At 29.4% G+C, this 13876-nt stretch overlaps 2 protein-coding genes across 2 annotated transcripts in view; one reads left to right on the top strand and one right to left on the bottom strand.

The window, feature by feature from the left end:
- Nucleotides 1-13876, bottom strand: part of LOC100162699 — an 80008-nt gene that overhangs the window by 33936 nt on the left and 32196 nt on the right. The window lies entirely within an intron of this gene.
- LOC100164784 (PRKCA-binding protein-like) lies at nt 6457-8451 on the top strand. Its single transcript, XM_001946465.5, has 8 exons — nt 6457-6561; nt 6618-6732; nt 6847-6975; nt 7059-7332; nt 7443-7576; nt 7634-7827; nt 7956-8232; nt 8304-8451. Exons 1-8 carry the CDS (start codon nt 6494-6496, stop codon nt 8337-8339), a joined length of 1227 nt encoding a protein of 408 aa, XP_001946500.2. The 5' UTR covers nt 6457-6493; the 3' UTR covers nt 8340-8451.

Here is a 13876-nt window from a genome sequence, read left to right as displayed (position 1 = left end):
TACCCAATTATTATCACGCGCATAAGTTTAAAAACCCGAAAGGACGTTCGGACGGAGACGGTGACAAGATAGAGAGAGAGAGAGAGAGCGAAACTGCAAAGTGATAATAGTGGTAGCGACCGAAAATCGTGTTAATCCTCCGGATGACTTGTCGCGATGACGAGAAAAGGGCTTTGGCCCCGCCGCCGACATGGGTCGTTATATTATTACTATCAATGTGTATATAATATGTATATACATAATACAATATTTATGGCTTTGAAACATATTAATTTGATTGGACAAGCTATATATATCGTGACTCTTAAACACCACGGTCTTGGTAGGCCGGAAGAGATGATCCGACACGATCAACGAACCGCTGCAGCTATATATTATTGTATGCAGTCGCCTTCTGCAGTCGGATTATGTATAACGATTATCAACAATAGCGTAGTATTTACGGAGATTTTCATTATTTTTAAGAAGGGCACTTTAATTATATTAAATCAAATATATGAGTATTTTTTATCATCAGAGGGGAGAGAGGATGGAGCTAAGCCTGCACCTTACCTCTGGAAACCGTTTGATATAAAATATAATAATATAATATTATACCTTCATAAAATTATTATAAACCTATTCACGTGTTAAGAGGTTATAATATGCGCTAATAAATGTTCACAATGAACACATTTTTATATAATTGGAAGGGTATTTAGAATATTTACAAAAAAAATTTGATTTCGTATTGTTAATATTATGGCGAGTTGTTTTAGGTTTATTTCTTACTAAATTTTTTATTTCACGATGGAAGCAGAATTATATTTTTCCAAAAAATACTAATGTTGAATTATGTCGTGTATTGAACGAAATTACTAAGTATTTAAAGTTTAGATGAATGGAGTGCAGCGGAGTACAACTTTTACTGAGTATTCCTCGTCATAATATATACTCAATACATCAAAGCGTTTAAAAGAGTATTTTGCTTTTATATAATAATAGGTACTTATACTATATTTCAGGTGAACTTTTCGCGAGACTTTGCTCGAATACTGTTATATAAACGTTATAATAATATAATATAGTAACTAAATGTTCGACCTTTCCGTTATTTTATTGGCAAACTTGAAACTTCGTTCGAATTACTGTATTTCCGTCAGAGTTATTATCGTATACCACCCATAAAGTCCGACCAGAAAATCCCAGTTTACGGTCTCCCCACGTTGTTTATTATATTTTATGCTACGTATGAGGTTTTTGTACATTACTATATTATATTAAAATATTAATACTATCAAACTACACGGATCAGTTTTTTTTTTTAAAACCAATGGAATCTAAAAATTATTTTTAAATTAGTTTAATTAAATTAGTAGTTAAATTATTAGTTAAATTTAATTTTTGATATCGTTTTAAGTAATATATTTTATAAGAAAAACACTTTTAAAGGTTATAAAAATCTAACTATATTTAGAAAAATAATATCTCATAGTATGATTTATCATACAGTACTACTATTCATTTCATTGAATCTTAAATATCTTTTTTCGGAATTACAATTTGTTAACGTCAATAGTCAAAACTTTAGAACTCGAAGGTTAAATATTTTCAGAGTATCCAATACTCTAGATTGGTTTAATATACAAAAGTTTACCATTCAGCCCAATCAAACTAAACATACGAGATGAACCTATACGTATCCTATGCAATCAAGGCTCGGATTGTTATTGCTATAATTGTTATATTTTGTATATTATTCTAGAAAAATCTAATTTATCTATTTATTGTACACTATTATTTATAATATGCATGGAGATTATACTGACGTCGATCGAAAGTTTTTTTTTTCACACGTTTTTAACCATTTCGATGATTTTGACCAACATCATTCCTTTATACATTATTGTTGTTATAATGTTACCTAATGATTTTGTATTCATCGACAAGTTATAGACACACGCCTGAGTGGAAAAATTCAAATTTCGCATTATTGTGTTAACAAATAATTGGTATCGGTTCTTAGCGTATTTAAGCACTTATTATATTATTCAAGCCGAGTAAAATATATTTTCTAACTCTCAGCCCTTCTGAACTATATTATGTGTATAATATTGTGTCTGAATAATAATATAAAAACATTAGGTACGCACGGCACGGCAAGTATCGTTGTAGGTATACGAATAACGATGATGATGCGATTCGTGTCTTAACACATCGGTGAGCCGAGGACAAGATTCCAATCCACCCGAATTCGGTGCGACGACGTAGACAAAATTTTCAAATACCATAACAATAATATGATGGTTATGTTTTACATTTTTTATTCATAATAATGATACGACGAATATTTTTAAATTATACGATGTGCGTCTGTGATCTGGATCTACATAATATTCAAATTATATAATTATATAATTATGATCAGAGTTTTATAGGGACCGGTTTTGTGTAGGTACCTATACATTAATTCATACCGTACAGTGATATTGTTTATAATAATATTATAATTATTACTATGCAACGCGCATGGGTTGTATATTAAGAACAAGTCCTCCTCATTGGTGAATCCACAACATTTCTTTAAATAAATTATCATAAATCGCGAGCATAATATAATATATTATATTGCAGTGCCGAGCGGCGATCGCTAGTGTTTATTGTACACGAAAAATGATAATAATATAATAAATAATATTATCACAGTTATCATTAAAGCGGAGATGGAAGAATGGACGCGATTTATATAAATCTCTATACAATTGAAGTACTTAAATAATTATTATTGTTGAGTTTAACAATCACTATAATATGTATTACATAAATGCTATTCAGGCAATAAGCTAATTCGGACTTAATAATATATAATAAGTCGCTATATGAATATTATGCAAGTATAGGTGCTCGACTCTCGTATTAAACTAATACTAACATTATTGTGTGTTGTGAATTGTGCCCGCAAGGAGCCTACAACGGTGACATAAACAAAGTTTGATGATTTTTACTCAGACTTGCGACAAACTACTTGTAAATTTTAATATAATATGATTAATAGTCACTGATTATATATTTATAAAATATTTTTATCACATTACGGACTGTATGCCCATATACCTTATTATGCAGACAAAAGAAAAGAAAACGATCCAACGATTATAATATTATACCCGGGATCACAAATAAGTATTTTTCAGAGGACCACTTTAGGAATTTAAAAGATTTCCGGGGACCATCAAAGTGTAATGTACATAATATTATATCGATGTTTATCCAAAGAAAATATTTAAAAAGAATTCAATTAAAATTCACGAAAACCTCGAAAGTTGGCGGTTTTTAGGGAATAGACCGATATTATGCCAATATTATATTATAATGTACCTACCTACAATATTATATTTATCTCATCGCAAAGGCACAGAAATGATCAAGATCCAACGCTGATAGGATGATAGGCGTATAAAGTATAAATGTGTAGGTATTATATGACTGGACGGAAGTCGTAGATAATAATATTACGTATGCGAAACAATAATAATATGGTCTACCAGAACGGTACTTATATTTTTCTACGGCCGGAAGTTCGCAATAAACCCAACGTCCGGTTAGGTCGTCTTCTGATCTATAGACACATCAACCACCTTCGTCGTCGCGTATCAGAAAATTATTCCGGTGCTGAATAATCGTCGGCTAGCTAGCTACAACTTTTTAACTTATATTATTATTATTGTACTTTCGAATGTCGATAAATTGTTTACGACTGTTGTAGTTGCGATGCACATTGGTGATTTTTAGGGAGATCATTTGGAGCACGGAGACCTATTTGAAACATTATTATTTATTTTTATCGACAACAAAACATAAATCGCGATTAATTTGTTACTGCATTTTTTTTTTGTTTTTTATTTTTGCAGATGAAAGAGCGCAGTCGCGGGCCTTATTTTTTGTGTTTGTGCAAACTCTGCCAACGAAGTCAGCATTTATAATAATAATAATTATGGCATAAAATAAAATGTACCTACAATAATGTTGTGTCAGACAACTGAACGGCGGAAAACAAATATGCAGTTACAATCCGAACGACAACCGTTTCTGCGGCGCGTGTGAGAGCTGCGGTGCGTTTAACATACTACAATAATATGAACATTGGTGATTTTTAGGGATCTCGAAGATCATTCGGAGCACGAAGACCGTATATAGAACTATTTGACACATTATTATTTATTTTTATCGACAAAAAAACATGAATCGCGATTAATTTGTTACTGCAATTTTGTTTTGTTTTTTATTTTTTCAGATGAAAGGGTGAAGTCGTTTTTGTGGGCCTTATTTGTTGTGTTTGTACAAATCCTGCCAACGAAGTCGCATTTATAAGAATAATTATGGCATATGATAAATTAATGTACAATAACGTTGTAGTTGTAGATAAAACAGACGGTTGGCGGAAAACAAACATACAGTTACGATCCGAACAACTACCGTTTCTGTGGCGCGTGTGAGAGAGCTGCGGTGCGTTTAACATATTAGAATAATAATAAAATATGATATAATAATTGGTTTCGTTTAATCGTTTATTCTACACACGTGCGAGCAATAGTACGCACCGCCACGGCCGTCGTAATAATAATTAAAATAAAACGTCTGTGAGAATATTATTATTTCGTTCGAGTGTTGTTGTATGCAGTGCCCCCGCGGGTAAACAATTATTGTTATTATAATTATTACGAATTACAATCACCGCTGCCGACTCGCCGCTATTATAATACATTATAATACCGCGTGCACAAGCAGCAACAAAAAACAATGATAATAATAGCTTGTACATTATAATATATACAGACGTGTATTACTGTACAGTTTTATCGGAAAACTCTGTTCGTGTCCATCCGTATTTTAGTTAAAGTAGTAAAGTCGAAGTAGAATTCCATTTTTGCGCCGTTTCACAACATCACCGTGTCGCCGTTTTCTACTCGACGGTCTTATGATAATATTTTTTTTTAATTTTTTTTTTTTAAATAGGTAAACAATCTATACCTTAGGGACACAATGGGCTTATGAGGTTAGAGTATACATATAAATTAATTTTAATAATCATTTACACAATTAAAATAATTAAATATTAACAGGCTACACTTGATGTGAGAAGTCATCAACTAATGACACTCACTATAATAATATTAATATTAAACCGTTGTAGGTACTTTAAGGTTGGAACTCTTACAAATCTTTCGGTTTTCGACGTTTTTGATTCCTGATTAGGTTTTATTTCTTAAATAGCAGTGACTAGAACCAGAACCCTTTCCTGGTTCTAGTTTTAGTATTGGTATAAAAGTGTATAACTTTATGTCGTAGCTTGTCCCGTTGTGCAAAGTTTACTTGGTGTTATTAATATTCATCGACTAGCCGTAAATAACCTGATTTCGGTGGGTACAAATATAAAATAATATGACACCACATCTGCTTATTTCGGTTTTGTATAATGAAGATAGGTACCTCAGTTCACGGACAATTAATCGGCGTCAGTGTAATTCGCTTTGTGAAATAAATCGATCGAAAAGAGCAATTCGCCCGTGTCGGATAAAACTCGGTATATTTTCAAACGTTGTTCAAGTCATACTTGAAACTTTGTAGCTATTATCTTAAACCTCTGCAGAAATCTAATATTTATTGAGTCTATAAGCGACAAATAATACGGACAATGCCCTTTAAATAATTATTGTGATAAGAATAAATTATATAGTAAATTCTACTTTCTATTTCGTATGTTTATTTCTGGTTACCATTGGTTAAATTACAACTATTTTTTTGGTCTGCAACCAATGGCAACACTATAAACAAAAATAAATATTTGATTTTTGTGAACTAGAAAGAAATTCATGTGTGATCATATACCATCGTATACCACTCTAAACTCACCTATAGTGGTTGTAAACGAAACTATAAACAATCTCATAGTCTCAAGCATTGCATGTGCAAAATTTGGTGCTAATCGGTTTTCAGTAATTTCCAAGTCTATAAGCTCCATACAAACGTATTTTTAATGTATAAGATTGTATATGAAGTATTTTTACATTGTCAACACTGTTTTTGGTAAGAAATCTAAAAAAATTGATTTAGTTACTGCGTATGTGTTTTAATTTTAACTGAATATAGAGAATTATAATTTTTTTTCCAAAATATGATCAAATCGAAATACTATTTTAGATCCGATATGAATGAAAGTCTCACAATATTACGGGCTATATGGCACCTATAAATAGATAGTTTCATCATAATATTATAACCCTATAATATAATATTATATTTTCAAGTTGTAATTTTCATGCCATCTTATTTCCAGAATAGGATTCATAATTTATTAAATTTAAATAATAATAATATGTCACAATTAATACTATTAATTTACATTTCCATGGTTATTTGATTAATATTATAGGTACGTTTCGTAAATACAATTATATATTTATAATATATTCTAATAAAAAAAATTGTTCTTCTGTTCTAATATTTTTTCACGATGAGCAACGTTAATCCATGTGAGAATATGTACAATGATCATTGTTTACATTTAAATGATGATAAAAAGTAAGTATAAAAATTTAATCCATCGTGTCGTTTTTATTTCAATACAATGTGTTTAGAGGTATGAAAGTAACCTCTGGAATTGTAAAAATTAATAAGGACACGAAAAGCAATCGTATAGGTTTAACAATAGATGGAGGACCACCTCACTGCCCTTGTATATATATTACACAGGTATGAATATTGTTTTTTTTTTTACATATTTTCCAACAAATATCGATTTTTATTATGTCGTATATTATATTTTAGTCATAAATGCATTGTACTAAGTGAATGGTGTTATTTTAGGTTTTGGAAGATTCACCAGCTGCATTAGATGGCACATTAGAAAGTGGCGATGAGATTCTAGCTATTAATAATGAACGCGTAAGTGGACGTCACAAATCGCAAGTATCAAAAATGATAGAATCGAGTAGTGTGAGTTTAATCTTTCTACTTATTTACGTAGAACTAAACTATTTTTATAATATTTAATGAATGTTCATTTATTTGTATCTAAGAATCCTGTAATTTTTAAATATAACAAATTACACGCTGATGTACAACAAGGAAAAACTTTGGATATTGTATTAAAAAAATTTAAACAGAGGCTAGTTGAAAATATTTCTAATACTGTTGCTGATTATTTGTGTATGTCTCGTGCAATTATTGTGGATGACAGTCTTGTTAAACGTTTACAACAGCTGGAGAACTTGGAAGAAACATATCGTTGCTTGGTTGATCACTTAGAACATGTACTTAATGCGTTTTATGATCTGACCCAATGTTATAAAGGTACCTAAAGTCTTAAGTAACAGCATTTTGTATAATAGTATTAAAGTGACTTGAGTATTTGCCAATATTCTATTAACTGTGTTGTCATTGTCTATATTAATTTCCTGTAGAATTTGGGGAGTCTTTTGCAGAAATAGCTGTCCGAGAACCACAACCTAGAGCAAGTGAATCTTTAATGCGTTTCTCTGAATATCACAGGCAAATGGAGCGCCAAGGTCTTATGCTAATCGAAGTTATTAAACCAGTAAGTATGAAAAAGCTTACATTGTTATATTAAATATAATTTATGATTGCGGATTAGATATCTAGGTCATTTGGCACATACCTGAATAAAGCTATTCCAGACACCAAGCAAACAATACGCAAGTATGCCGATGTAAAATTTGAATTTTTATCTTACTGTTTAAAAGTCACGGAGTTAGATACAGCACAAAAAAATACTTCATCGACATGTGATCCTGTGTATCGTATTGAAACCGGAAATTATGAATACAGGTAGTAATACCGATAATTTTGAGTGTAGGTACTTATAAAATGAGACTAAACACTATAAGTACATTGAAGCAATAATAATGTTTTATTAACAGCTTAATTATTATTATCTTTATTTTTGTTTTGTGTAGGCTTCTATTGAGATGCCGACAGATAGCAAGAAAACGATTTTTTGCTCTAAGAAAAGATGTTTTGACCAAAATCGAACTGCTTGAAAGTAAACACGTGTATGATGTTGTAGATCAATTTCAAATAATTGCTTCACAAGTCACTAGTTTCAACCATGAAATAAGTTGGATGATAAATGGAGGGGATAGAGATGATAATGAACCACCGATATTTCCTATTGAGATGGATTTGAAATGTACCGCATTTGAATATAATTCAGTCCAGCCCGATCTTAATGATGTAAAAAAATGTTTTTGTGTTTTAAATTAACTAATTTATTACATATATTATTATTTCTAATTCAATTTTAGGAAAGTGTAATAGTCTACGAGTGTGAAGAGAGTTAAATTGATATTTCTATTTCTGCTTTAACAGAATTATTACGATATTATGGTTGGAGACAACTGATAATGCGAACCAACCTTCAACAGCATATTATTAAAAAAAATCATTTATTACAACCAAAATAAAACATTATTATTGTTTACATTTTATTATATTATATTGATTACTATTGATTATATTTTAATTGTAATTTTTGGACATTCAATACTGGCTTTATTATTTTCTAGATCATTGCCCAATAATAATTATTGTATTTTAGATATACTGTATGACGATTATGTGAATTTTAGATTCATTGAATTTATTTTATTTTTCTAACTAGAGTAATTATTTCCGAAATGTTTACACTGTATACTGAAATTAATCTACACAATATAATAATACAATTTGATAAAAGTTAAAATATTCTGTGGCAGGTGTCATCAATATAAATAAATAAATAATTAAATAACTACAAATATGAATGTGAAAAACAATGTGCATATTTTGTTCTCAATTGCACAAGTTCGTTATCAAAATATTAAACGTAGGTAGGTATATAATTGGCGGACATGGGACATTTGATTTAGTATAATATAATAATATTATATAAAATTATAATCCCGCTGTCATCGGTACGCTTTGACATTTTTCGTTCCGTGTAATATAGCGAGGGTGCTATTGGTTTTTACGATAATCTGTCTTTTTATTTTTAGTTTATCCTATGTAGACACTTTCTCGAGCCGGGCAGTAGTATAGTTGTAGAATAAAAAGTCGTAAAAAGCTTGGTGTGCGCATAGCACTTCTGGATATTGAAAAACTGTTCACAGAATGTACTATTATACATGTATGTGAACTATTTCGAGGGTTTCACGGAGAACCATACGCAGACAAAACTGCGAAAAAACGATATAGTAAACGACCGAGCAATGGTTTTTGACAAAATCTCGATCCTTGGCGATGGTTTAACATCATTACAAATTTCTCACCCCCCCTCCCCACTATTCTACAGCGATTTTCGTTCACGATTTTGTTGATACCTACCTATAATTCGCACGCAAACCTGTTTCGATGCTTTTCGGAGTGCCGAAAGTATCGTAGTTCTTTAACTTGGGCAATGCATTTAAGCTTCAACGATGAGGTTTGTTTTTGCTTAATATAACACTTATTTATAATACTCAGTGTTAGTCAAATATTCACCAATGCCATTAATTTGTCATTAAAATATTTGCATCTTTAAATATTACTCTACTATACTACTCTGAACTATTTTAACAAAACGATAATAATTAAGTATATTAAGTTTATAATAAATATTAATTTTGTAAATAATCTTTACCAAGATACACCGATACAGCGCCATATTTTATGTTTGTTAATTTTTTCCTCTAACTAAGTCGTTATACAGCTGATAATAATATAATTATATATATTTTATACATATATAATATTATATTATATTATAATATATATTATTATATAATAACTAATATTTATGCATAATATTATATTTATTATTTTATTTTAATATTTATTATTGTTCATTTGGAATTTTGAAATACAAACAGAAAAGTTTCATCAATAATTCACTATAGTAACTCACTTACTACGTGGACCAAATAAAGATGAGCTGCCTAACAACACAGATAGCAGTAAAATGATTATGGAGCAAGCGACAATGGACCAGTTGGAATTACCTAAAATGGTAGAAACAATAGTTCCAGAAAATTGGGAAGATGAGAGGTGCCATGGTGAAAACTATACGCTAGGTATAGCGAAGGCTAAAAGACGGTCAATAGGACACGAGAAGTCAAGGGCGACTATATGTCTGAGGCCGCTCAGAGAAGCGAAAAAGAATTTATGTCGACAGAGCAAGGGTAATCATAGCCAGCATCCAACCAAATGGTTGATTCATGTGTAACCAACATGATCGTTTCCAAGCTCGATAAAATTATTATCCCGGATAAATCACATGAAAGTTCAACCGATTCCCACCAGAAACTGTCAGACAAGAAGCATAGTATTATTCACCTCCCCGTGGATAACTCCCATTAATGTCTAACTGGGCTAGGTACTCTTAGTGATACTACCTACAGCACCCCATGACGTTTCCATATCCGGCCGGATCCCAATAATTTGTGTTATCCCTATACTTAATCAAACCACGGGCATCAGCAAGTCTATAAGCATTCTGAATATTAGGTATGATTATATATTACTCTATAATACATAGTACCTACACCTGTTCAAGTCTTAAAATATTTAATATTTTATTGTTTTTTTTTTTTAATAATTTCTAAGAAATGTTTCGGATTTGATAACATTTTTTTAAGGTTATTAATTAGGTTTTAAAATATTTCACAAGCATAGGTACTAAATTTAAAAAAATCTTACAGTTAATCAATACCACAAATACTAAAATGAACGATTTATTTCAAACATTAACGATAAACTATTTAAAAACAGAATTATATATTTTCTTATTGTTTACATAATAGTATATCAGCTGTTACCTACTAGTAATGTTGTTCATTACTTGTTTTTATAAGGTTTTCAATGGTTGTTCAATTTTTGGGATTTTCAATGTCTACCTATACGCTATATATACGGTTTTTAAATGAACACCCTTATTATTTATTTTTTATTAGTTATTAGTTATCAGTGATATATTATAATATTATGTTTATAAAATTATATAATATAATATATTATACACTAAATATCATTTGACCATAAACACCAACACCATATTCCATTATCGTATTGTATCGTCAATTTAATGAAGTATACAAAAACTAAATTTTGTTTATAATCCTGGACCAACTATCTGCTCTAGATAATTATCACAAATGGGTTTGTGGATAAACTTTTTTTGCATACTATAATATTGTATTGTATGGGTACCAATTTATTATATTATGTAATTCGTCTTCTTCTTCTACAGATTGTTATTGTTATTATTGATTATTGTCTGTTTGGAAGACGAATTTTTTAAAAAATTCGTTACAGACAAAAAAAAAAAAGGTGTAAATCGCCATAATCTACAACGAATAGCTGTACCTACCTATGTATTTTTTTTTCGAATACGTTCTCAACTACTGATCTTTAAGCCGAAAGAAATTATAAATAACCCTGACGGGTGGTCTTGATGGATATTAATTTTCATTTTTTTTTTAAGGTGAATCCATTTGTAACTAAGCCGACGACGCATATCATTTCACACTAAATACAATAATTTTATTGTGTTACGACATTATTATGTCTACCTATGTATAGGTACTCGGATCAAAGATTTAAAGGTGAACAGAGGTCATAAAAAAGAAAACTTCGACTGCGGACAAGGCGATTTGTGTTTTTTTTTCATTATTATTAATATGATAGTTACAATTATTATTACTATTATATATATATATAAATATATTATGAAAAAGGTACCTACTCATTTTTGTTTATGTTTTTTTTACAATCGTAACTGCCATTTCTTAAACGAGATGAATTGCCGTGGTCAATAACCCTAAACAATTCGGACTTAAAAATATGTATATTTGTAAAAACTTAGCGACTTATAGTTTATATAAGTTATAACCATTAACCACTGTATAGTAATAAATAATAATCAACGTAAATGAACGTTATGAACGATTGAAACGTGTTAAATGAAATGTAAATGTTAATTAAAAATACTATTACTGTTATGTTAATAATACTATTTGAGTGGGCACACAATTCATCTAATATAATAAAATAAATACGATCTGTAATGACATACGCATACTATTATAGTATATAATAGACTGTAATTATTATACAAACGATTTCTACAATAAAATATTATATGACAATAACAATAATATTATTTCGTTACCTTGTTTTTAAACACCCATAACCTTTGATAATAATATTATAACCACAGTGTATGAATATATTATTTATAATATTATTATACAATATTTTATAATATTTGTGAAAATAACTGTCTGAATATAACAAGAACCTATACTAGACTTACTACTACGGTTAAGTATAGTTAACAAATTACATCTGTTTAGTATATTTTTATGTTTGTACCCAAGGCCATAATATTATATTATTAAAGAATTATATTTTATTCTCAGTAAAAATACATTTTAATAACTGAATAGTTCGAATTGAATTTGAATATACCTTCATGGTAAAAAATGTGTCCACTGAACACACCGTATAGTTTGGTATAAAAATATTTAAGTATTTTTAAATGTGATTCTTGAATATTATACTAAGTATATTATATTATAATAATATAATTCCAAAAAACAGATTTTAAATATAAATTTATTATTAAAGTACAAAAGAGAGTAGAGAAATACCGAGTATGCTAGATTGTATGTACATATTATATAGTTACAAAATATACTGATTTTCGACCGGCGTAAATATCGTAAAAAGTAGAAAAGTACAAACGATGATCTAGTTTTCCGATTTTCCGAAAAGCGTAAGAAATGTATTAGCTTTAAATAATAATTTTTGTTTTTTTTTATCGGTTGTTATAAATATATCAATCTACTTATCTACAATTATATTTATACACATTTTTAAATATTTTGTGTCAAACCGACTTTGAAATATAAATAGTATATTTGAGGATACTCATTATAAAAATACTCTAATATTGTATAAGTACATACAATATGTATCTAGAATTCAGCAAGATGCATCTATACGATTAAGGTTAATAATATATTATCATGGTTATTTTTAATAAAAATAATATCAATATATCATATAATGTTACTATTTACGTAAGTACCTGAAATTATTTTTTTTAATTTTTAATAATTTATTTGCATATATTTTATAAATCATCATTTTGCATATTATTATAGTTTAATACTTTTGTTTGCTATCGGTTTTAACTACTATATAACTACTTCCGTACCTACATATTCTATAATAAGCTGATAATCTTAGAAATTGAAATGTCCTATGGGACCAATTATATTTTTTTCGTCGGATATCACGATTTGATGACGTTGAAAGCGATAGTACAATAATTAGCACCGTCTATATAGTGATAAGCACATATTAGATTTATAACTAGTGAATTATAGTGACGAGCGATGAGATTACTGCGTGTTCACGCGATACCGACAATGATTTTTGTCGATCTTCGTGCGTTTCTAAACACGACGTTTAATGAACTTTTTCTAATATTATTATTATTTGCTAAATACAGTTATAATTACCGGCCCTAGTGTTCTCGTATATTATTATGATTTATAAGCACATTGACGTCGTGTATTTAGTATAGGTAGGTACCTACCTACCTATAAATTATAATCGCTCGTTTAGTAACCGCCGAAAAAATAATACGTTTACTTATTATATTAAAATATTATAAAATTCTATAGCTATATCATAAAAACACACGTTTTAAGTATGTTTTTTTCCTCCGATCGGGAATTATTATTTGTGCGCGACGTATGAAGAAAAAAATTATATACGAGAATAAGAATTTTTTTTCGCTGTCTTCGATTTGCCGGTCAACTCGTGCAAAACGCACATGTTAAAATATATAATAATA

Source organism: Acyrthosiphon pisum, chromosome X (assembly GCF_005508785.2).
Source record: "Acyrthosiphon pisum isolate AL4f chromosome X, pea_aphid_22Mar2018_4r6ur, whole genome shotgun sequence".
Classification (NCBI taxonomy): Eukaryota; Metazoa; Arthropoda; class Insecta; order Hemiptera; family Aphididae; genus Acyrthosiphon; species Acyrthosiphon pisum.
The sequence above is the reverse complement of the archived record's forward strand: the minus strand, read 5'-3'. Positions and strand labels throughout refer to the sequence as shown.